The 25,260-nt window shown below is 39.7% G+C and overlaps 2 protein-coding genes across 3 annotated transcripts in view; one reads left to right on the top strand and one right to left on the bottom strand.

Annotated features, from left to right (window-relative positions):
* LOC100373758 (F-box only protein 21-like) overlaps positions 1-16,326 on the bottom strand; it is a 32,270-nt gene extending 15,944 nt beyond the window's left edge. Inside the window, exons 1-8 of the mRNA XM_085491627.1 lie at positions 16,126-16,326; positions 14,083-14,328; positions 13,751-13,875; positions 12,908-13,051; positions 11,357-11,493; positions 9,808-9,935; positions 1,676-1,870; positions 1,364-1,472 (exon numbers count right to left, since the gene is read on the bottom strand). Coding sequence (XP_085347753.1) covers positions 1,364-1,472; positions 1,676-1,870; positions 9,808-9,935; positions 11,357-11,493; positions 12,908-13,051; positions 13,751-13,875; positions 14,083-14,328; positions 16,126-16,313 — 1,272 coding nt within the window. The 5' untranslated portion in view covers positions 16,314-16,326. The remainder of the gene's footprint in view (positions 1-1,363; positions 1,473-1,675; positions 1,871-9,807; positions 9,936-11,356; positions 11,494-12,907; positions 13,052-13,750; positions 13,876-14,082; positions 14,329-16,125) is intronic.
* A 228-nt stretch (positions 16,327-16,554) lies between these two features.
* Positions 16,555-25,089, top strand: LOC100373607 (transmembrane protein 17-like). Of its 2 annotated transcripts, XM_002731739.4 has the most exons (4): positions 16,555-16,659; positions 17,760-17,863; positions 21,274-21,387; positions 21,885-25,089. In XM_002731739.4, the coding sequence occupies exons 1-4, from the start codon at positions 16,557-16,559 to the stop codon at positions 22,164-22,166; spliced, it is 603 nt and encodes a 200-aa protein (XP_002731785.1). In that variant the 5' UTR covers positions 16,555-16,556; the 3' UTR covers positions 22,167-25,089. The 2 variants fall into 2 exon arrangements, with proteins under 2 accessions (XP_002731785.1, XP_085347455.1); XM_085491329.1 differs by lacking the exon at positions 21,274-21,387.
* Positions 25,090-25,260: the final 171 nt, after the last annotated feature.

Below are 25,260 nucleotides of genomic sequence, written 5' to 3'. Positions count from 1 at the left end.
TACTTTAGTAATGAAGACCTACAACATGGCAGTACTCCAATGACGCATCTCAAGATATCACTACTTTAGTAATGAAGCCATACAACATCGTGGTACTCCCATGATGCATCACAAGATATCACTACTTTAGTAATGAAGCCCTACAACAGGGCAGTACTCCCATGATGCATCACAAGATATCACTACTTTAGTAATGAAGACCTACAACATGGCAGTACTCCAATGACGCATCTCAAGATATCACTACTTTAGTAATGAAGCCATACAACATCGTGGTACTCCCATGATGCATCACAAGATATCACAACTAATAAAGCTCTACAACACAGAAGTACTGCACTACTAATAGAGTAAATACAGTATTTACAAAATAGTCTAAGAATGCATTGCTTATCAATGACCTTTATCAATAATTATGTTTACTTGGTAACATCAATATACATTTTCAATGCCGCTGTACAGAGATAATAAGCATATCCTGATATATACATGGATATGTATCAATACATTCGGCAATAGCAATACATCTTGTTTTGTAGTCAAAGTACAATTATTCAAAAGCCTAGCATTAAAATTCATATGATTTTGAACCCAAGATCACAGGCCAAACATCTTAATGGTAAATGTAATATTACACTAACAAGGATGGGCAAATGGGAATGTGGCTGGTCATTGATTAGTGGTTATCTCCTTTTTGCAAAAAGTGAGTTTGCATGCTTTAATTTATTCAGGTTTGTTAAATTCATACGATTTTGATAACAATCACGATGTCGCACATCATACCATGTTCATATATTTATTAGGGCAGTTGTCGTTGAATGTACAGCAATCAGATGATGTTTTCTCCCAACATTCAAGTTTGCATTTCCAGATTCCTTGATAGTGCACATTCATACTTTTCCAAACGTTATTCAAAAGTGCGAATTTACAACTCTCATCTTATGCACTTCACTAATTTAGGTGCATTAAATACCTTTTTTCGGTAGGTTTCACGACAATATGAAATTATGTCCACTTGGTTTAAAATAAATAAGAATGGTAGAAAAATAATACAAATTTGCAATATTATGCACCAAACTGTTGAAGGGATAAATTATGGTTACTATGAAAGAGTATATCCATGTACCATCAAATCAGTCAAAATTAAACCCAGTCAATTAGAAGCACATAAACCAAAAAGGTCATTTAACGATATACTGGATAACTAAAATATATCTTGTTTTGTCTTTTACATAAGGACATGCGCTACTAATAGAGCAAATACGGTATATGGATGGATTTCAGATGAAGAGTGTCACGCAGATGTTTCTGACATTTATAAATAAACCATACCTCTTAAAACGAAACACAGTAAAGTACTTACTTCTTGAAGATTAATGTTGAGATGTAAATAGACTCTGGCTTGTAGCAATCTCACTTCAATATCATTGGGACATAGTATCAGATACAACTCCAATGCATCTCGTAATCCACTGAAAAAAACAAGTTTAATAGTTTTGCAAGAGACCTTTTTGCGAATCGCCACCAAATTTACCCCAGCTCTCAGAAAGATCTAGACGACCATTTGCGATTAAGGCTTATTGATGTGTTAAAGCCGCAATCAGGAATGATGCAAAGAAGTAAAATACAGTGTATAATAAATACTTCAACAGTATCACAGTGAAAGAGGACTAACCCGTTGTCATCATGGTGAGGATTGATTCTCAACAGATTTGCAACCATACGTGTAAAGACTGCTTTAGGAGGACAACTGTTGAAATAACGACTCATAGTGGATCCGACGGCCGGTTCGAATTGTATACATTCCTTACGTTGTAATAGTTTACCTTGGTTGAATACATCAATGTAAATATAATCTTCGTCAGTACACCTACAATAATCAAAATATTTGAATAATAGGGTTATTCAATCAGTAGAACATGTCACATGACTCATTCAGGATTTAACAAAACAAGAGGATAATTCCTGTATTATTGTTAAAAAAAGTAGAAGCATTTCTTAAATAAAGGGGGGGGGGGTGCAGGGCCCTCACATTGGAAAAGAAGGGGTAATTTTTGTAATAGTGCTTGGGTCATAATTTTATTGCTGTCATAATTTCTAAAATTAGCAGCGAAGAGCCTCTTTGTAATATACAATACTAAGTACTGTCCTTCTGACAGCATGCAGCGGACCACTATGTGTAACCACCTTCATAACAATAACTCTTATGTTGTCAATTCATTTGCTATGTTCATATTTGTTCATGATGGATCAGAGCTCTAGGCCCTCTGATGCCATTTGTTAATTACTAAATGCAGGCATAGACATTTCTGAGTGGATCAGAGTGCAAATTTGTTCAGACTGGCCACAGACCAATGGATTAGTTGACCCCTGATGCTGGGTGGATCAGAGTGTAAATTTGTTCAGACTGGCCTCAGACCACTGGATTAGTTGACTCCTGATGCTGGGTGGATCAGAGTGTAAATTTGTTCAGACTGGCCTCAGACCACTGGGTTAGTTGACCCCTGATGCTGGGTGGATCAGAGTGTAAATTTGTTCAGACTGGCCTCAGACCACTGGATTAGTTGACCCCTGATGCTGGGTGGATCAGAGTGTAAATTTGTTCAGACTGGCCTCAGACCACTGGATTAGTTGACCCCTGATGCTGGCTTGATCAGAGTGTAAATTTGTTCAGACTGGCCTCAGACCACTGGATTAGTTGACCCCTGATGCTGGGTGGATCAGAGTGTAAATTTGTTCAGACTGGCCTCAGACCACTGGATTAGTTGACCCCTGATGCTGGGTGGATCAGAGTGTAAATTTGTTCAGACTTAGGCAGAGGGTTCTCTGAACCCGCCTATTCACATAGTTCATACCCACCATAGACTCTGGTCAGTCAAAATGACTATTTTGAACTGTAGGCATTAATCAGTGATTCTGTCGGTGACAGAGAGATAGAATCTAAGTCAGGGGCAGCCCCATGACCCTAAGATTCTCTTTCCCTTACGTCACGAACCACGTGACCAAGCCCATATGGCGGCGCCATAGACGGCTATACAATCACTCTGGTTCCTTTCTCTCCGCATCGAGGACTTAGACCAATGCTACGAAAAGAGACGAGTGGTTGGGAGGGACCCGGAGTCTATGGTGGGTATGAACTATGTGAATAGGTGGGTTCGGAGAACCCTCTGCCTAAATTCACTACATTCAATTACCCACCATAGACTCCGGTCAGTCAAAATAACTATTTTGAACTGTAGGCAGAGTCAGACGCCGATAGGAAATGGGTTTTCCGAGCAAACAGAAAAATTATGAAAGTCTTTTCCCAGTCCGGGATGAAATACAATAATCACTTAAGGCCCAAAAAAGGGTGGTGTCTTACCTTACCTGTGCTGTCCCCGGAGCAAGAAGCCAAAATGCTGCTATGGTGATAGGGTTTGGTGTGCCTGAGAAAGACCCCAACCCAATTCTGGTGGTAGCAAGCTTTCGAAGTAAAGACCGAAACAGTTCTGCATGAGGGCATAGGCCGCAAAGCGGGAACTGGGATCTTCCAGGGGAGTGCTGACAGTAGAGAAATCTGTCCGCATAAAATTCCGAGACTGACTTATTGCCTATGCGCAGAGACCTTTGTGGTCATTCGGGCTGGGTCAGCAAACCAAGACTGGCCCGCTACGACGGGACCCAACTTAAAGAGACCTTCCTCAATGGATTCGGTGTCTGTTTGGTGGTAGTTGATAAAGACGTTCTGCGTTCTCCAGAAGCCTGCCCTCCGTGTATGCTCGAGGGGGGCACCTGACGCTAGCACTAGTGAGTTGGCAAGCACACAGACCTCATGTGCTCGTACTTGGTGTCTCTGCAAGCTCTGTGTCGAGGAAGTTAAAGTAGACCTAAAGTCTAATTATAGACCTTTAATACAGTTGCAGTAAACCACCTAGTTATGGAAGTGGGGAGGCCGGCCTATCCTGTCTGCCTGGGCCGTAACACAAAGACATGTGCCTGGCACCCCGTTCTGAATCCTTAGTACGGTTTGGTAGCAACTCAGTGCTCGAACCGAGCAGAGGAGCAATTCCTCCTGACCCCGGGCAGACAAAATTTGACAGCCGGGGGATGATGATCAGGTGAGGATCGTATCCTGGGATTTGGTTCTAGTCGAGAAACCAGATTCGTGTCTTTCGCACAATTTGATTGTCCATAACAGCGGTACATCATCCGAGAAGGACAATGCCCCCAGCTATGGTCGACGCCTACCTGAGGCGAGGGCCAGTAGGAAGACTATTTTCCATGTTGAAAAATTTTAGTGGTGCTGATCAGAGAGGCTCAAAGGGCGGTCTGCTTAGAGCGGACAACACAGCGAGTTGGGTGGTTCCCTTGTATGGGGTCTTGGCGTCTGGAAAGCAGTAAATAGTCTCCTAATAATAGGACAATCGGCTAGTCTTGTTCCCATACGTTCTCAATGGTGGGGGGGACAAGGCCGACCTGTAGCCAACGATCGCTGCGTAGGACAAACCCACTTTGTCAAACAGGTGGACGAAGGAGCCTACTACCTGGCCAATAGAGGGATGGTATGGATCAATCTCCCTTCTGCTACACCAATCAGTGTATGCTCACAGCCTAGAAATGTAGGCTGCATTGGTGGAATCCCTGTTCGCCCTGGCCAGGACGTTGGCAGCCCGCTCAGATAAGGCTTTCGTATGTGCTGGTTCAATGAGAGCCTCTATGCGTGTAAGTGATACCTGCTGGGCTCGTTGGTAGTGTGCCGTCTGGTTGGGACGGCAGGTTCGGTAAGTTTCCACTAGCATTTCCGACAGAAGTGAAAATTAGGCCTTGCTCAGCCAATTGGGTGCGACCAATGATAATATGCAGCCGTGCACCTGTTGAAGTTTTCTCCGGTGCCCGGTGAACTAGCGGGAAAGGAGGAAAGACGTACACAACTAAGTGGGTCTACGGGGTTAGCAAAGCGACCCTGGCCCAGGCTCCTGAAGTAGGCAGGAGTGTTACGTACGTCAGGAGCTTGCCAGACTGTTCCTTAACCCTGGAAGGTGGTGTGCGGTTAGCTCCACATTGTATTCCAGGCACCAAAGGAGGATTTGCTTCGCTAGGACTGACAACGATGAGAAACGCGTCCTCCCCATCCTTCTTGAAGGAGACCACCGCTGCGTTTCCTGTGCGGAGCAGGACACTGTGGTCTCGAACTACGGGTAGAAAGCGTGGTAGTGCTAAGTACACTGCTTCAGTTCGAGTTGGTTGATATAGTAGTCTCGAAACTGATGCGGGGGCCATATCCTTGGACTTGTTGTCCAGTAGATGCACTCCCCAACCTTGGGAAGAGGCATCGGTTACCAGAGTCATATTTGCGGGGAGCGGGTCCAAGGGGGCCCTCTGTCCGAGGTTGGCCAGTGACGGCCACTAGGGCAGGGCTTCCTTCACTAGTTCCCATAGGAGAGCTCGGCGTTATAACAAGCGTTATACCGGGCGGCTGCGTAGCGCGGCCTAGAGAACCAAGGTCATCATTCCGATGATCCGCATTAGTTCTCAAAGGGGACACTGAAGGAACGCTGTCTAGGCATTCAGCTAGGCTGCTTAGTGCTAAGCAACACACTTGCAATAGCTAAACCAAGCTTACCTCTGTGTCAAAACTCCATGCCCAGGGACACCAACTGCGCGTTGGGTCGAGGTGGGACTTGTCGATTTACGAGCCCAACTGGTGAAGTAAATCCTGTATTAGCCTGACGTGTTTGACTATTAACCCCTTGTCCGGGTTGTGTAGTAACCAGTAGTCTGGGTACAAATTGAGGTGTACCGACATTTGGTGAAGCAGCAGCACAACCTGTTTCGCCACTCTGGTGAACACGTAGGGCGCTGTGCATAACCCGAAGAGGGGGCACCCGAAATTCGAATATTTGGCCCAGCTGGGTGATTCGAAGGAGATGGCAACTCGCTGGGTGCATCAGTATGTGCAGGTAGGCGCCGCTTAAGTCTAGCGGGGCTAGCCAGTTGAAACGGTGGATGGAGAGAAGAACCCTGAATGGTGTCTCCATGTGGAATCAATTGAAGAGCACATGCTGATTCAGTCTGCCTAGGTCCAGAACTGGACGCCCGCCACTTGTAGATTTGGTACTACGAACACATTTAGGTAGAAGCCTGGATTTAGTTCCGGCTGATGTACTCTGTGTATGGCGCCTTTTCCCAGCAAACTGCTACTTCCTGCCTGATTGCTTCCACTGGCAGTGCACAACAGGGGAGACACTGACGGGGGTGATGGAGATTTCAGCGGTATCCCGTAACCGGATGTCACCACCTGGAAAGGTCCAGGGATATGTCACCCGCTGTCTCCAAACCGGACTAAGCCGGCACAATCTGTGTACGACAGGGATATGTGGCCATGGGTTCGGCAGTTGCGGAAGGGGGGGGGGGGGGGGCTCTCGTATCTCTCTTCTCCCATGAGGTGAGTTCCCCAAGGTCTGAAGTAGTCACTAAGTTGTGACCTGGCCACTTGCTGCAAGCATGCCTGTCCCCCCGGTTGCAGAGGTGAGCGTCAAACACGCTTCCCACGCTGCCGGGGTAGACGTTCGCCCAGGGAGGTTGAGGAGCCACCACCTGGCTCTTTCCTCCCTGGGGGCGCGCCACTACTCTTCCCTCCTATGGTATGAGTGCTTGCCTCCTGGCTGACTCTGGCTAGCGGACGATGCCATAGGGCGTTGTGTTTTTCTGTGATTGGGGTGCACTCCGCTTGCCCTTGGCAGGGCCAATTGACTAGCGGATTCGATCTGAACCCTCTGGTTCATTGCACTTCGAAGCTCCGAGACTGTACCTCCTGACTCTGCTTGTCCGTGAAAACACGTGCGTCTAAGGCTAGTCTCGTAACACAGTAGTGGCACCAGCCAAGAGAGCCAGGTGACACTAGGGGAGGTCGCACGTAGATGTGTGATGGCCTGCCAGTAAATGTGTCGCCTGGTCTAGAAGGCTGGTACGTTCTGCCTCCGAGGTCTCCAGAGTCTTTGGCGTGCACAATAATGTGCTTAAGCAACTCTGCCCTCGGGGCTGGATGGGTCGTCTCTGATTGAGCTGGCGAGAACGCCCATGGAATGCGGCTGTCCCCCTTTGCCCGGTTTGCCAAACGGAAATTCGTGGTACCGGGGTCTGGGGAAGGAGCCTTGGGATCCGGTTGGGGGCGTTTTGGTCTCATCCCAAGCTATGGGGTCTGATCCTGAAACCACATCGACCGGGTTGCGTTTGGTCCAGTGGGAAGTGTTGCCTAAAGATTTCCCCACCCGGGGGCCTTAAGCATTGCGTCCTCCGCGGCTGACCAAAATCCGCCCATCAACACCCACTCCGCACTCAGACGGACAGGGAGGGACGTGCCGATGGGGTTGCTTTGGATCCTGATGCACATGATCCCATAAGCGTTGAAGCAACCTTAGGACTTGATCTCCACTCGATGCGGAGAAGAAGCAGAGTGATTATACAGCCGTCTATGGTGCCGCCAAGTGTTGCCTAAAGATTTCCCCACCTGGGGGCATTAAGCGTTGCATCCTCCGCGGCTGACCAACATCCGCCCATCAACACCGTTTGCGTGTCCTGCGCCACACTTCGCACTCAGACGGACAGGGAGAGACGTGCCGACGGGGTTGCTTTGGACCTCGACGCCCGTGATCCCATAAGTGTTGAAGCAACCTTAGGTGGCCGCCTTAGAATCAAGGGTGGGGGTATTTACATTGTATCACCGGGATCGATGATACTCTGCATCACCCCAAAAGCGTGGCTCACCGAGTCATTACGGATGGAAGACTCTGAGGGACCGCCCAGGGTACCGGCTGTATCCGATGCGAGGAAACTGTGTCTCCTTTCACTTTAAATATGTGAGAGGGAGCGTGTTCGACTGTGCGTCTCATGACAGGGTCGGTTCCCTCTAGGGACGCCCGTGGGTCGGTAAGAAGGGAGTCAAAACCCACAGTGGAGACCGGACACAAGGATAAATTCGTTACCGTTGTACCGTTACTGCGCGACGAACCCTGGCTTGCTGAAATTAGGGGGGCAACGTGTGCCCTGCCCTGAAAGCCCTGCCCCGAGATCGGAAGCTTGGCAGCCAGCATTCCGATGGCATTCAGTACCCGAGGCTCCAGAGGAGGCCCGGTGCAATTAGCCTGAGCCTCGGCCTCACCCAAATTAGTGGGAGAGCTGCGGCTGGGAACGGGGGTTCATGCAAACATGCTTTCGTGTTTCTTCCTGCTTGCCCACCAAGGGGCCGCAGTGGAGACAGCTCGCTCCGACAGCGTCTGATCTACCCGGCCTGCCAGGGACGCAATTGCCCTGACAGACCTTTGACCAAAGCCCTCAACTCGGGGCAAACCCAGCGCTGTGCTAGGAAGGGTCCACAAAGAGACCCGCAACGGGCCCCATAGGAGGAAAGACCTCCAGGGGCTGCAGCCGGTAAAATCGGGTAAACCACTGCCTGAAAAAACAGACTGTGAGGATGCCCTCCGATCAGCGGGGGGAGACCGAGAAAAAATATTTGTACCTCCACCATCGGGCCTCCAAAGCACCGGTAGCCGAGTGTGAGGACTTTCCACTCATGCCAAACACGCACTCACTTTAGCTGATTTGTTTACTGGACGCGCGACCTTGCTGTGAAGAAACGAGCGATGCAGTCAGTCTCAGCGATTTTGATGGCTCTGAAAGAAAAATCTCAGGCCTCAGAACTCCAGTGAAAAACACACGCCTTCACGGCAAAAACCCTGAACCCTGCACGTAGCTACAATTAACGTATTTCGTTTGCGGGTTCTATGCTGGTAAATTCTGAATATAACCACTGCACAGTCGATTCAAAGCACGAGGAGTCCCAAAAAAAAACAGCAGCGAGCCCTGGTGCTGTCATTACATCTATTCATTTCTACATACATAGATCAAGCATAAAATGAAGACGACATGCATGAGGGAAGCGAATTACAGTAGGAAAGGAGACGTAACAAAACCAACAAGTGATTAAGCTATGTCGCCCGGGTTTTATTTGTTTGTTGTGAAAAATACTACACAACAAAGGGGAAAATGACACAAGGGTAAAAATGACAAGGAAAACTTATCCTACCAGCTACAATGTCGAATGCCGGGCATCAGCAAAAACCCAAGCTAGAAACCCAGACAGGAAAAAAAGCAGGCGATCCAGGCAGAGCTCGCTAGACTTGATCTCCACTTGATGCGGAGAAGAAGCAGAGTGATTGTACAGCCGTCTATGGCGCTGCCATATGGGCTCGGTCATGTGGTTCGTGACGTAAAAGAAAGAGAATCTTTGGGTCATGGGGCTTCCCCTGACCTAGATTCTATCTCTCCGTCACCGACAGAATTGCTAATTAATGCCTACAGTTCAAAATAGTCATTTTGACTGACCAGAGTCTATGGCGGGTAATTAAACGTAGTGAATTGGCCACAGACCAATGGATTAGTTGACCGCTGATGCTGGGTGGATCAGAGTGTAAATTTGTTCAGACTGGCCTCAGACCACTGGATTAGTTGACCCCTGATGCTGGGTAGGTCACTGACTTGAGACCACTAGATTTGCTGATGCTGTGTGGGTCAGAATGCAAACTTGTCCAGACTGACATCAGACCATTGGATTGTCTAACCCAGGATACTCACAGTGGGTCAGAGTGCAAATTTGTTTAGATTTTCCTCATACCATTAACTGACCCTTGTTGCATAGACCAGACTGACTTGACACTAAATTTGTTGATGCTGAGTGGGTCAGAATGCAATTTTTTCAAGTGATCTTACACAGATTTGCTAACCCCTGATGATGAGAGATGGACAAAAGTAGGTATTATTAGATCTTACCCGTCTTTGTATCTCAGTAAGAAATGATTAGGAAAGTTGACAGTCTGTACTTGTACACTGAATCTACTGGCGATGGATGCATACAATATTGCTAAACTTATTGGTATTCCAGTCTTTCTTTCCAGTACCTGCAAAATTTAAAAAAAACAAGCCATGCATGGCACAGTCCCCTTTAGTTATTAAATTTAAGATATATAGTTTTGTTTATAGTAATATAGCTGGAATATAACTATGTCAGGAATATGATTTGTTTAACATTAAAATGATTGACATTTCTATCTGATCGTCAAACAAGTACTTGTCCATATTGAGAGAAATTGCACTGGAACAGCATTCAAAATCAGCCATTTTGAATACATGTATATATATAACATGATGTATAACGAATATATAAAATTTGAATATAATCAGTCAAAGCATTTAATGATATGGCTCTAGAAGCCAAATCATTAAAACAAAATGGCCGCCAGTCAGCCATTTTGAATCCAATCTGAAAAATAAAATGATGAGCATCAGGAACCCGTAATGTCTAATGTATGTACCAAGTTTGAACGAAATCCACCCATAAATGCTTGATATTTTATGATTTTTTATCACAAAAATGACCACCATTCGGCCATTTTGAATAGGATAGTCAAACCAATATATCTGTTTATCTATGACATGATGTATAATGAATATTTAAAATTTGAAAATATTATCAGTCAAAACAAGTCGGAAATATGGGTCTAGAAGCCCATTCATTAAAACAAAATGGCCACCAGACAGCCATTTTGAATCCGATCTGAAAAATATGGCACGAGAACCACATTCATTAAAACAAAATGGCCGCCAGTCGGCCATTTTGAATCTTATCTGAAAAACAAAATTATTTGCATCAAGGTCCCATAATGTCTAATGCATATACCAAGTTCGAACAAAATCCACCAGAAAACAGCCGAGAAATGCTTGATTTTGATAATTGTTAACACAAAAATGGACGCCATTCGGCCATCTTGAATCAGATCGTAAAACAAAATGATGTGCATCAAGGTCCTATAATGTCTAATGTATATACCAAGTTTGAACAAAATCCATCTGTAAACAGCCGAGAAATGCTTGATTTTGATGATTTTTAGCACAAAAATGGCCGCTATTCGGCCATCTTGAATCAGATCGTGAAACAAATTGACGTGCATATGTATAATATCATGTATGATGTATGTGTGAAGTTTGATTGTGATTGGTCAAGGCATTTCTAAGATACAGGTCCGGACGCACGCACAGACGCACACACGCACGCACACACGCACGCACAGACACACGGAGGTCAAAACATAAGTCCCCATTTTCGGACTGCGTCCGAACGGGGACTAAAAACTCAGAGACTTCCTAGCACTGTAATTTCAATGCCAGCCCATCGTTTAATATATATACAAATGTTATCAGATGTGTTAACCCTATATACTAACATACACCATTATCTGTCTATTGTCAAAAATATGCCATGTACTATGCAAAAAATACTCATTGGTAAATCCACATCATAAAATAATAAATAAATGCTTACTTTATTAATATAAGAATTCATTTTCTCATAGTAATTGACATCATTTCCAGTGAATTTTTGCTGTTTGTATAATACAGTATTAAGACATTCTAAGACTTGTCTACCCTGTGATGGAGTCATTTCAACTTTGCAAGGCACTGCAAATGTAACAGAAACAATCAAGTGCAGTGTCAAGGTGTTGACAGTCAAAATTTGTACACATATCTATGTGAATCCATATTTCAGTCGCGTTGTAATGGCATCAAGATATCGAGTGCCATTTGACAAATGCGTAATTATTTTTTTCTGTACTTCCACTCTCAATAATGTCGCTATATGCATTTGATGATGGTCGATTTGGATGAGGTAAGGATATCTCAATGCCATATCTCTGTTTTGACATTGAACTATAAAAAAATCCAAATTGAAAATCGTATCACTCAATTGTTCAGCAGACGTTTGATCTGCCTCGTCTTTCATGCATTTCACAACATCTAGCAGTGAAGAGAAAATCCCCTAATGTGTTAACTGTGAATTCAGTAGCTACCAGGGGAAGGTTTCTGACTGGTCATGTACATAACACTGACTACAAAACTCACACAATATAAAGATTTTGGTGGTAAATAATTGGTGCTAGCCTATCAATATTAATCTAAAATGTATGTAGCTCACTTCACTCCGTCTAGGTACAAAGCTAGTAATACTGCACAGGGAAACAACATAATATTGGCTCATTTGAAAGCTGTACTTGATTCACCTGATTGTTATACCTTTATAACAATAGCTGACAGCAATTAATAATTACTAGCATCGTACCAATGCATAGATTCTAGGTGCACAGCAAGTGAAACACCGCAAAGATTCTAGGCATTAGTGAAGAGGTGTATAGTGAGTGGAACACTGCAAAGATTCTAGGCGTTAGTGAAGAGGTGTATAGTGAGTGAAACACTGCAAAGGTTCTAGGTATTAGTGAAGAGGTCTATAGTGAGTGGAACACTGCAAAGATTCTAGGCATTAGTGAAGAGGTGTATAGTGGGTGGAACACTGCAAAGATTCTAGGCATTAGTGAAGAGGTGTATAGTGAGTGGAACACTACAAAGGTTCTAGGCATTAGTGAAGAGGTGTATAGTGAGTGGAACACTGCAAAGATTCTAGGCATTAGTGAAGAGGTGTATAGTGAGCGATCACTGCAAAGATTCTAGGCATTAGTGAAGAGGTGTATAGTGAGTGATCACTGCAAAGATTCTAGGCATTAGTGAAGAGATGTATAGTGAGTGGAACACTGCAAAGATTCTAGGCATTAGTGAAGAGGTGTATAGTGAGTGGAACACTGCAAAGATTCTAGGCGTTAGTGAAGAGGTGTATAGTGAGCGATCACTGCAAAGATTCTAGGCATTAGTGAAGAGGTGTATAGTGAGTGGAACACTGCAAAGGTTCTAGGCATTAGTGAAGAGGTGTATAGTGAGTGGAACACTGCAAAGATTCTAGGCATGAGTGAAGAGGTGTATAGTGAGTGGAACACTGCAAAGATTCTAGGCATTAGTGAAGAGGTGTATAGTAAGTGAAACATACCTTGTAAATTACGCACTGGATGATTAGGACACCTAGTCTTGATTTCAGCATGAACCAAGCAAGCTAATTTATCAATTTTATGTTTTATTTCCTTCATACTAATTTGTAATGTGGATTGACACCACTGCGCTAGAAGTACAGCACCTTCAAAAACAAGAAAATAACATTTATCATGAATTCAATCTAGCAATGGGATTTGGTTTGAAAAAAGAACATGTACAAATATTAAATGTTTTGATACAAAAATGACACCAGTCAATTATATTTTGATATGGAGTTGTTTACCTTCATCAAGTTAAAATTTGTGTATTCAAAATTGTGTCAGATATGTGCCACATTGTGTTTTGATGATAATAGTGGCTGCCAGAGAGCCATAACTGTTGAAATAATATAAACATATGGGTGATAATACATTGTGTTATCTGTCAAGTTCTGATTAAATAGTCTATCCACATTTGAGAAGCTGGTACTATCTCCAAGACATTATTTGAAGAGGCTGACAAAAATATAAGTATGCTAAAAAAAATAGCATAATTGCTCTATTAGAAACACATCTCATAAATGCACATAAAATTGCATTTACTGTTTACTGAATTATTAAAATCTGATTCATTTTAACCATTGAGGCAAGCATAAATACAATAACCATACTTTACTATTTACTTGATGCTAGGTCACTGTCTAATGCAACATTATGCACAGTTTTATTTATTTTTCAATACCTGCTTTGTTAATTTTGGACTGAATGGAAGTAAGAATGGATTACAGAGTGACAACCTTTAGTAACTCTCTTCTCTGCAGACATTAATTGTGCTGAACATGACTGGTTTCGATAAAACTCACCATGTTCAAGAAGCTGCTCTTCCTGCGGCAGTTCTAGAAATCTTCTCCATTCTTTTGCTAAGCTATAATGTTGTACAAATCTCAAACATTTTTCAGCATAATATTTCTTTGTCAGATCAGTACGCCTATAAACAGTGAAATTCACATTGATAAGTCTTCATGATATTTAGTCATTACATAAATTAGAGACAAAAACTCACCAGATCTTGCACTTTTCCCACTTAAACACCTAAAATCTGATGTTTGTTTCTCAACTAAATTTTGTAACTAAATTCTGAGTTTTCAGTGTCATTAGATTTGTACACACAGACATTGATATGACATGAACTTACTTATTATTGTCATAAATAATAGCCAGAAGTTCATCTTGTACAAATTCACAGTGGATATCACTTGATGTAAAGATGTCTTGTATTTCACTGAATCCTTCATTTGAGACATCATCTAAATGATAGTACAGTGGTGACAGTTTACAAATTATCGGCTGTATAGAGTGGTGTATAGTCTCTCGTAATTTGTAAACATCCAGCCAGTCTTTCTGTTTGCTATCAATACATACATCAGATAAGGCAGGCCACCTACAGAAATCAATTTTCATATAATTAATAAGCATGTTTTCTATAAGTTTATAAGAAAAACAGTTTTTATACTTAATTACAAGACATCATATATTCACAACTAAGCATTTCAGTATTGTAAGACGTAATAATTCTCAATTAACAATATTGACCAATATTTAGAAAATAAAATAAGAGAAAGTCCAGGAGCAACTAGTTCCTTAACTACATTTCCCAACTCAAGCATATGAGGGCATTCTGGTTCTATTGATAATTCACTGAATTTTACTGTTTTGTTTTAAAATTGCTTAAAGTCAATGATGCTGAGATGAGTCCAACAACATGATCAGAAAGTCCACACACTGTAATAGGACTAGAAAGTGGGAAAGGTTTTCATTATTAAAACTTTGAAAAAACATTTTGAAATAATATCTGTATTATACTATTCAGTAAATTTTGCTATCGTTTCCACTTCTTCAATGTGCTAAATATGCTACACTACTTAAATTATTTCGGAATTTGGTTGTTAATTCCGAAAACATTGTCTTCTCCACACTTATACACATAACATCAAAATGATTGTTTAGACTGCAAACATATTTGTAATATACAATGCCTTGGGCCAATGTCCAATGGGCAACTTTACAGTAAAAACATTAGTCGGCAAATAATTTCCTCCCAGTATAGAGTTCGTGAAAAAATAGTGGAAATGCTTTTGGATGGGAAATCTTATTTTGATATTTCATCATGACAAAAGGTTCACATCAACTGGTGACATTGACGAACAGACCGACGTCTAGTTGTGAGAAATCCGAAGCAAACTTATCACTGAAAATATTTGGACATCAGAAAGTGATGAGTTGAAAGGTTGAATGCATGCTCACACATACCAGTATGTTCTCAAATAGCTGGGGTCACCAGAAAAACTGCTAATGGTGATTTTTGTCGAAAACGTGGTGTTTAACCGAAAATATAAGACATTCATTCAAACCTTTGACATTTTTCAAAACTACAGTACGCAATGCTAATGTCCATGTGTAAAAAATTGATTAAATAGAAAATGCTTGTTGAGTTTTGTTTCCTCCCTTTAGATACAACGACCCATTTGCAATTTGAATGTTTTTCAATGATTTATTTCTTTTTCAATTCAAAATGGATGACTAAGCTTTTTTTTCTGCTAGATCCTTAAATCGTAAACAATTTGCCCTACTGTGATGGTGGTCTATTCGTTTTTTGTTTTTTATTTTGCAAAGTGTACGTCATGTAACAACAACTGCCGGTACACTTAGAAATGTAAACAACAAATGCTTAATTGAAGTACCAATCCATCTCAGATTTAAACTTTTGATTTGTTTTCAGTTTATTTTTTTCTTCATTTACTTTGCAAGTATCATAATGAATTTCATTTTTCCATTTTGTAATAAACATAATTTTAATTTTTTCATCAATATTTTTCATCTGTATTAGACTAAATATGTCAAATTTTTGCAATTGTTGCATTTCATTTATGTTATTGGGATGTGTATTGACACTCTCAGAAAAAAACTGTAATAGTTGATGTGAACGTTTTCTATTGATGACCTGTAAGAGCTCTCGTCACCACACATCACTTCCATAACAAGGATCAATTTGTCAAACAATGATAGAAATACAACAACAACATCGTTACCACATGCCGGGAGTTGATGTTTAACAGTGGTTCTTCCTCGTGGCGTAAAATATTGCGGCCCAACGGCAAGAATTAAATCATATATATGATTTATAAATTTAAATAACAAAATGCTGTAGCTGTAGTGGTGGTGAATCATGATGACCAACCTTTGCACAAATTTGTTGCGCCAAATTTCTCGACTCAGTGATATCGCACGAAATCTATGACAGGTTAACGAGAATGATGCGATGTCAGTATGGTCAAGCTTCCTCTGGCACAAAATTGCTTCAATTATTTCATCTGCGAGCTCATTTATCGTACGTCCACCAGAAAACGACGGCGAAAACCCGGCCATAATTTTTTACATTCGCCAAACCTCGACGTGACCTTTAACCTCCAGCACAACTTTTAGGACCAAAACTTCTCAAGATCCTTGTTTACAAATTTGTTGACGGGAACTATAAAATATAGTAAAAATTTAACAAGTTTTTTTTTGTATATTTTAACTGTATAAACGAAGTTAATGTAGACGAAGTCACAGTCTACAAAAATAAGACTGTTTAGCGACCCTTTGATCATGTGATGTAAACATACCAAAATGGCTGCCGACATAGCGAAGCAGAAATTTTCTTCGTTTGCTGAATATGTTTTCCCCGGGATTACTGTGAGGGATAGGCGACAAAAGCACGCCATAAATCCAGGTAAAATGACATTTAGTTTGCACGGAGTGCCATACCATACACAATTTTGACTAAAATTAGCAAAATGTTTACTAGTTGTTGGTAAGGGGGCCCGGGCCGACCATTTGAAATCATCGGAAGATTTGTTGAAAACAAAAAATGTGCAAGCTAGACACCGAGAGAAGAAAAAATATGCAATTTGTTGCAGGAAAAAAACGGGAAAGACTTTCCAATGTACCTCTAATGCTAACTCTAATCTGACTCCTATCTTCTAAAAGAACATGTCCTTCTTGAGGACACCTACCCTATACTAGTAGTTATCTGGGGGCATATGCAACTGAATTGGGGGAGCTGGAAGGTTAGGGTTAGTATTTGGATAAGGGGTAGACGTACGGCGGAAAGTATGCTATGTTGTCGATTTCAGTGAGGCATGTTTACAAAAAAAACAAAATATATTTGATATTGAGGTTGAATTTTGATGTTCCTGTGGGAAACAGTGAAATTCATAAAGTCACAAATGTTTTAGCAGATGCATATACACAGAACTAAGAACCACTACACAGATTCATGGATTAGTGATATTAATAGAACAGATTCTAAGCTTAGAACATACTGCCTCCTTAAAAATGATATCAGTACGTCACCCTATCTGCATTTATTTACATAATAGAGAAGACATCAAAGTAATGTCACACTTGAGATTGAGTTGCCATATAAAACTTCAAATTGAAGTTGGCAGACATAATTGGCCATTTTAAACTGCATTTATCTTAATTTTCTTTAACTTCTATTTTTATTACTGTTTTTTTTTTAAATTTATTACATAACAGCCTAAAATGATTTGTTAACTTTCATTATGGTGTAATAAATGAAATTATTATTATACATGTATACTGTAAACAGTAAATCATTTTCACGGTTACAACATTTTGCAAAAGACAATGATATGTCAGTTGTGTTCTGTGTTGTAGAATCCAAGATAAATTGTAACTGCTACAAATTTCTGTTATGCAATGCTGCTTTATAAGTTCAATGTCAAACTACAGTCAATTAATTGGTCAAGCCTATTTGCATAACATGATTTGCATTTTAAATCTCCATATTTTGTTCAAATTCTGTAGGCAATGAGATTGTATCTAATCTACCTCTGCAGATGATACTTTACTTCAATGTATTTTATTTCCCATTATGGCTTATTACATGTGTAGTAATGTATGAATTAAAGGTAAGTTGTGATTTATGTCAACTTAAAAAAATATCCAATAGAAAAAAAAAAAACAGAAAAAGATTTAATGCACTGCTGATAAAAAGTACTCATGAAAACAGCTATTTCCCTATTACTTTCCCTTGAAATTGGAATACCGGTACACACTTTTCTGGATTACCTGTGTATGTGGTTTACTCTTAATTTTTTGACTCCCATGTGCAAAGCACAAAAAGGGAGTCTTTGCAGTTAGTGTGTCTGTGTGTGTGTCTGTTCCACTGATATCTCAAGAACCATACATTGATTTTTGATGAAACTTGGTGCATAGATGCTCTTGGCCAATGTGCAGATTTGATTAGGTTTTGGTAAAAATTCATGCTTATTAATTACCTAATTTGCATGATAATTAGCTGATTTTTAGCTGTTCCATGATTGTTCCACTGATATCTAAAGAACCACTCATTGGATTTTGATGAAACTTGGCACATAGATGCTCTGAACTAATGCACAGATTTGATTAGTTTTGGGTAAAAATCTGTGCAATATTAATTACCTAATTTGCATAATGATTATTAAATTTTTGGCTTTTCCACTGATATCTCAAGTACTACCGTATTACCCCGGGCACGTGCCCCTCCCTGGGCAAGCGCCCACCCCCTGTTTTCACAAAAGTTACATGTTGGGGACATTCTCGGTTAAACGCCCAGGGTGATTTTTAGCCAAGAACGGGGTCAACAATGAAGTTTTATTTGTCAAAAACGAACACGTTCGATTTATTTAAATAGTGTGTTTGTTACGGTAGTTCTCTTTTTGGAGTGTGTGGTGGCCCTGAAAAGGGCCGCTTTGTTTGTGTTTTTACGTAAAAACTCATTGGAACTTAACGACGTAAGATGAACCACGCAGCATGCGGCGCACACGTTCTGCTTTCTCTTCATTCACGATGAATCCAATATTGCAATATTGCAACGATCCATACCTTGGTTGAGCAGTTTGAAACACTTAGCCTTGGTTTCAAAACGTAGTATTTCGCTGAGCTACTTTCTTTCCATCCTTCATCACAGCTATGGATGGCATTACGGTCATGTGGATTATTTTTCTGTCGTTTCTGCCAACCTCAAGTCCATTACGATAACCATAATGAGGCATGCCGATGATGGGAACTTGTTGCATCATCGTTATTTTTGTAGTTTTGTCACGTGTGTGGGTGCGTGAATAAATCATGTTAATGAGGTCGACCAGAGTTTATTTTCAGTCTGTTTTTTATGTATCGCCATTTGGATATGTTTATGTATTCACAATAGTTTGTAAACATTTCACATCAGTAATAAAAGGTTTATTTGTTTCATAACCCTGTCTGCTATTCTTCAGTAATTACGATGCGATGTATCAATACGTGCGTGAACAAAATTATGCTAATGAGGTCATCGCCATCTTGGATTACAAGCGGTAGTTTTTCCCAGTCGTTTCGACTTGCATGCACTGATCACGGTTACTAAAAAGGGGGGGGTCCTCGGGTAAGCGCCCACCCCCATTTTCCCCGATTTTGTATGTTCAGGCCCCTGGGCGCGTGCCCGGGGTAATACGGTAATCCTCACATTTCAATAAAACTTGGTACATAGATATTATAGGACACTGCACAGACCTGATAGTTGTTAGTGTAATATCAGTACATATTAATTACCTAATTTGCATAATTAATTAATTTTCAGCTTTTGATATTCCAAGTAGTAATCATCACATTTCAATGAAACTTGGTACATAGATGTCATATGACACTGCACAGACCTGATAGATTTTAGGGTAATATCAGTACATATTAATTACCTAATTTGCATAATTAATTAATTTTCAGCTTTTGATATTTCAAGTAGTAATCATCACATTTCAATGAAACTTGGTACATAGTTACTTCAGGACTGCAGAGACCTGATTAGTTTTGGGGTAAATATTTGTGCATATTAATCACCTTATTAGCATAATTAGTTAAATTTCAGCTTTTCGCCTGATAACTCAAGTACTGATCATCATATTTCAATGAGACTTGCTACATAGATCCTCTAGGACTATGCAGAGACCTGATTAGTTTTAGGGTGAATAATTATGGATATTAATTACCTAATTCGCATAATTACTTAATTTTTTCCATGAATGTTCCACTGATATATAAAGAACCACTAATTGGATTTTAATGAAACTTTTATAGAGTATTCATTATCACATTTCAATGAACCTAGGACTATGCAGAGACCCAATTAGTTTTTGGTAAATATTTATTCTTATTAATCACCTAATTAAAATAATTAATTAACACTGATATCTCAATTATAGATCATCACATTTGAATAAAATTTGGTACATAAATGCTCTAGAACAATAGACAGGCCCGATTAATTTTGGGTTGAAATTTGTTCATATTAATTCTCTAATAATAATTCATAGTTTTTTTGTTCTAATCACATTTCAATGAAACTTGGTACATAGATATTACATTACGCAGGCCTTATTAGTTTTACACTCAAATCTGTTCATATCAGTTACCTGATTTACGTAATTAGTTTTCAGCTATTCCATCAATATCTCAAGTACAAGTAATTTTGAATTAATTTTTAATGTGTCTTCAATACTCTCAGCACACGGGAGTTCTTTCTAAGCTTTCTTTGATTAATAATTATTTGACCAACCAAAGCAACTACAATTTTGACTTCATTGCTGCTGAAGAATATAATTTTAAATCGTTGTATCAGCAGTATATAGAGGGCAATACAAAAGAGCACTCTAAGAGTGAAACTTGTCTGAATTTGAATCAAAATTTATGAAAATTTCCAAAACTTAAAGTTTGCAATATTCATCGGTAATCGGAAATAAGTTTACACTCTCACATATTTGTTTCTTGATAAAAACAAAACATGTTATGAATCAGATTACCAGTATTTACTATTATAGAATCTTTGCACATTGCAAGGTCTGGCACTTCTGATCCAGATGCCTACAATTGATATAAATTAGCCATGTAAATTCATTCTAACCTCACTAAAATTAGGTTCATGTAAGGAAGTAGACAGTGTTTGTCAGATAAAATTAAATGTTGGCATTCCCAGTCATTTGAGCATCATGTGTAAATTGCTATTTTTAACTATTTGCTGATTATGTTAGTATTTTTATTTACAACTACTGTATCATTTATTGTATCACAAAATCTATCATATAAGATAAGATAAGATATTCTTTATTACAACCATATTGATTGGAATTCAATTTAGGTGAATACAAAAGTAATAAAGGTATAACAAACTATTTTAAAAAACTTAAACTATACTTATCATAAAGATATACTGTAAAGAAATATTACTGGTACTTGAAGATAAAAATTAAAATATTACATATATAAATTAAGAAATAATTAAAATTATCTGTTATGTTCTTATTTGTAGTTTCACTATTTGGATGAGTTCTATAAGTTTATTTTAATAACGGTATACATTGTAGTGGCATGCATTGAAGTTATCAGGTTGTATCTTGGGTATAAAGGAAATCTAATGGAGAAGGTGAGTATGTATGACACAATGTACTGTGAGTGTCCTCTTGGTGGGAAGAGGAATCTGCGATGTACTTTTAATTAATAATAGAACATATTACTGTGCTGTGATGTGATGTAGTAAAGTTTTTAATCAGTCTTAAATGTTGGCAATCAAATGGTTGAAAAACGTTGAAATCATTTCTGCACATGGCATGCTTCGTTTATGCGTAGCACATTTTTAGCTCCACTGTTGATTTAGTTGCGTAGCAGAGCTATTCATATTACTTATTGTCCTTTGTGATTTGTCGATGTCAATTTTACAATGCTAGATGAGTTGTACTCACATAGAGTACATATTAATTCAACTGTTTGCAGATATATTATTATAACATGAGTATTTTATAATTAAATGGCGAGGACTGTGACATTCATGTTTTGTTTTTATATTATATTACAGGGGGGAATGCTGTCCTTTTTAATACATGGAATAGGATTTTTCTTATGTTTTCTTTATGTTATTTACAGGTTCCAGAGTTGGCAGGATTCTGGTTACTTACATTGGTAATACAGCTACCCCTGAGTATCTTTCTCATAGCTAACCAAGGATCCTACATTCTACCAATAGAGTACTCAATCCATATCATCTTCTTGTTGTTTATTGGTTTTGAGATTTTAATGGGATTCATTGCAATCCGTGTCATGGCTGACCATCAAATGACTAAGTTTCACTTACAGCAGTTTGATGAAATACCAGATTTGGAACAAGATGGGTACCTGCTTAATCCTCGCTATGAAACAAGGGCATAGTAATGTCAACTATTCATTCTTTTAGTCATGCACCTAAAATTGTAGTATATGTACATATATCAAGTCCAAAAACAGAATTTATTTTTTCTCCTTTTGGAATATAGAATGCTATTGAATATTATATAAATAATCCAATCTATAAAATTGTGGCTAGTAAGCAGTGAGTACACTGAATCAGTATGTGTAAAACTTATCAATGAAATTATAAATAAAATTGTACATTGTATTGATCAGAGGTTGAGTTAACTCAAATTTATTCATCCAATATATAAATTATATCACATTGATACATCATACTAACTGTATATGTAACAGATTTTAGGACTGTACTGTACATGAAATAGACATGAGAAATAGCTACATTACATCATTAATCAGTCCCATGCTAGCATGTCAATATTCTGTGAACAAAGCTAGCACAAGCACAACCTCTGATCTGTACTTAATACCCGAACTGTAAACCATGTTATTTTTATGAGTTATGGAAATCACAAAATGAATTGAACCTCGATAAGTATTATAAAAAATTCAATGGTTTACAGGTAGTGCCTAAATGTTAGTGTGATTTGTCTTAAAACCTATATATGTAATAAGTTGATTTGTAAGATTTAAATTGATTGAAGATATGATTATATTGCCTTGTAAATAGATGTAAAATTCCACTACTTTGTATTTTCATAAAATATTCTACTTACAATTTAAGCATTCCATTATTTTTACACATTTTGAAAAATCAGTACATGTAGTTTTAATATTTTTGGGGCTGTGTCCAAGAAGAAATTGTTTGTGAGTTCCCAGAGCATTTTTTGTGTTGAAATCTGGTTAATGATTTTCTGATCCATACAATTTAAATGCCTTGTTTAATATATTGACGATATAATGAGACAAGTGGATTAAATCAACTGTAATTAAATCCGTACAGTCTAAAAAAAATGGGGGGGGGGGAATGCTATCTACTGACCGTGACTGAAGAGAGACATGTGACGACCCTTGTGGGTAATGAGACAAGTGGGTTTAAGCATTGAGAAAAAAAATGGTGGGGGGGGGGGGGGGGGCACTAAAGTGCCTTCTACTGACTGAAGAGGGACCCTTGTGGGTAATTCTTTAATCCTTTTTTTGTAGGCGTTAGAAAAACATTTGACTTAAAGACAGCCAGGAATCCTCTGCATTTGTACCTAAGTACTAAGTTTGCTACTGTTAACTGTTATGCCTTGGATTGGCACTACTAGTAGCCATGGTTGCATGTCATTTAATTGCGGGAACATCAACAATTTTTGTTTGTACTCTTTGAAGTTTTAATAACATTTTTTCTAGAGCTATGTTCTAGTATCTTCTTTTTCATTGTTTCTTTGTCATATCTAGAACAGTCGACCTGTCCATTTCCCTGGCTGGAACATGCATGATACACTCTGTCAGTCATTTGGGACAACATACACTCTGTCAATCACTTGTGACAATATCGGTGTGTGCATATTCCCATCGTTTCCATTATTAGTACAAATACTCATGAACATTTTTCTGTCATTGAACACTATGAAAAGACACCCTAACACTTGCACGACTTTTGGCCATGATTTTGTTCATCAGTGTCCATATTGACACGAACTGAAATGACGAGTCCACGCATAGTTTACGTACTTCCCGCATTGGCACGAGTTTGCGCAATTCGGATGTGAGCTTTACATGAACTATTCGTGGCAGTTGTGGCATGGTGCACACTGGCGAGTCACGAACAGTTTGTGCATAGTTTCAAATTCTCGTTTTGACATGGCACGTAGTCACAACAGGTTTACGCACACTTCATGCCAGTTTACGACTTGAGTCGTGCCAATGCATGCCACAGAAAGTCGTGCAAGTGTCAGGATGGATTTATGCAGCACCAAAAACAGCTTTTCTATCCCACTATATCACATTTGGTAGATTTTTTCTACCATGTTGCTGAGAAAAGAGCATACTAAACAGTGACAAATATCAAACTAGCAATTAACACTATATTGAAGGTTAGTTTGGACAAAGTATTTCTGTTAATGTGGTATAGGCATTTATGAAGGCACTAGTGTATTCAGAAGTTAAAGCCACACCAAGATTAGTTTCCCCTCCATGGTCTCTGTCACAAGTACTCAAATCACTTCAACAGTTAACCTCCAATGTCCAATGAATCAGTTCACTTTTGGTACTATCGCCAGCGGACTTGATGAAGTGCAACCTTAGATGTTCATTTGTCATGCATAAACCCCACACTCCATCTGCCACATTATTATGGTGAATGTTGGAGAACATCAGTTTTGCTTATGCAAATCCTGGCAGGGCGAGAAGTCTCTGGCATTTTATGATTGAGTCATATGTGCGCAGGCTAACGAAAAAGAACACATTTGGTTCCTACTACCTGAGAGATCGGGCCACTGGCTTGGGTCTACACAGGATGAGCCTCTGATTGTAGCAAAACAGAACGAAAACTCCCAGCACAAACACTAATTTACTTAAAGCGAGAGGGTTGTTACCTGCACACGGGCGGGGGGGTGGGGAATAGAGTCCCAAGCGTCGATAACAACACACGCTAAAAGCACAAAGGCTCATGGGTAGACCTTGTTTGTAAACAATGACACACTATGGCCATCTGGTGCAGGTGACAACACTCCTGCTTTAAGACTTCTCATTAAACTATGGTGGTAGTAACCAAGAATAAACCAATCATGACACCAGTTTTACAATTAGTCGCTTCTTCCTTAATGTAAACAGTGTTACAGTCGGTTAGTCAGCACACTTGGGGGGGGTGACGTACTCCATCCACTTGTATTGTATCTTCAATATTATCAACAAGACTGAAAGTACAAGTTGAAATGTATGTAAACTTATTAGACTGCTGTACATTTTTTTGTTTGTATATATGGAATTTTGTAGAATTAAAATAAAGTTTCTAACATTTCTTGTGTGATCATGTATAGGATGTGAGTGCTCTTCTACATAATGTGTTGATTAAGCTGATTTTCTACTTGTGTTGGTAAATACATCTGTGCTCAGACCACTACTGGTTCAAGATCTGTCTCGCCATTTATAGGAAGAGAGGATGGTGATCCTTAAAATTTGCAGCAAT

The sequence above is a fragment of the Saccoglossus kowalevskii genome, chromosome 16, assembly GCF_978046115.1.
Source record: "Saccoglossus kowalevskii chromosome 16, keSacKowa6.1, whole genome shotgun sequence".
Taxonomy (NCBI): Eukaryota; Metazoa; Hemichordata; class Enteropneusta; family Harrimaniidae; genus Saccoglossus; species Saccoglossus kowalevskii.
This window is presented reverse-complemented; position numbering and strand designations above follow the sequence as displayed.

Coding starts and splice junctions, on each gene's coding strand:
- LOC100373607 (XM_002731739.4), top strand. CDS start 16,557: ATGGCTGCCGACATAGCGAAGCAGAAATTTTCTTCGTTTGCTGAATAT. Junction 17,864..21,273: donor TAGTAATGTATGAATTAAAG/GTAAGTTGTGAT, acceptor TCTTATTTGTAG/TTTCACTATTTGGATGAGTT. Junction 21,388..21,884: donor AAGGAAATCTAATGGAGAAG/GTGAGTATGTAT, acceptor TGTTATTTACAG/GTTCCAGAGTTGGCAGGATT.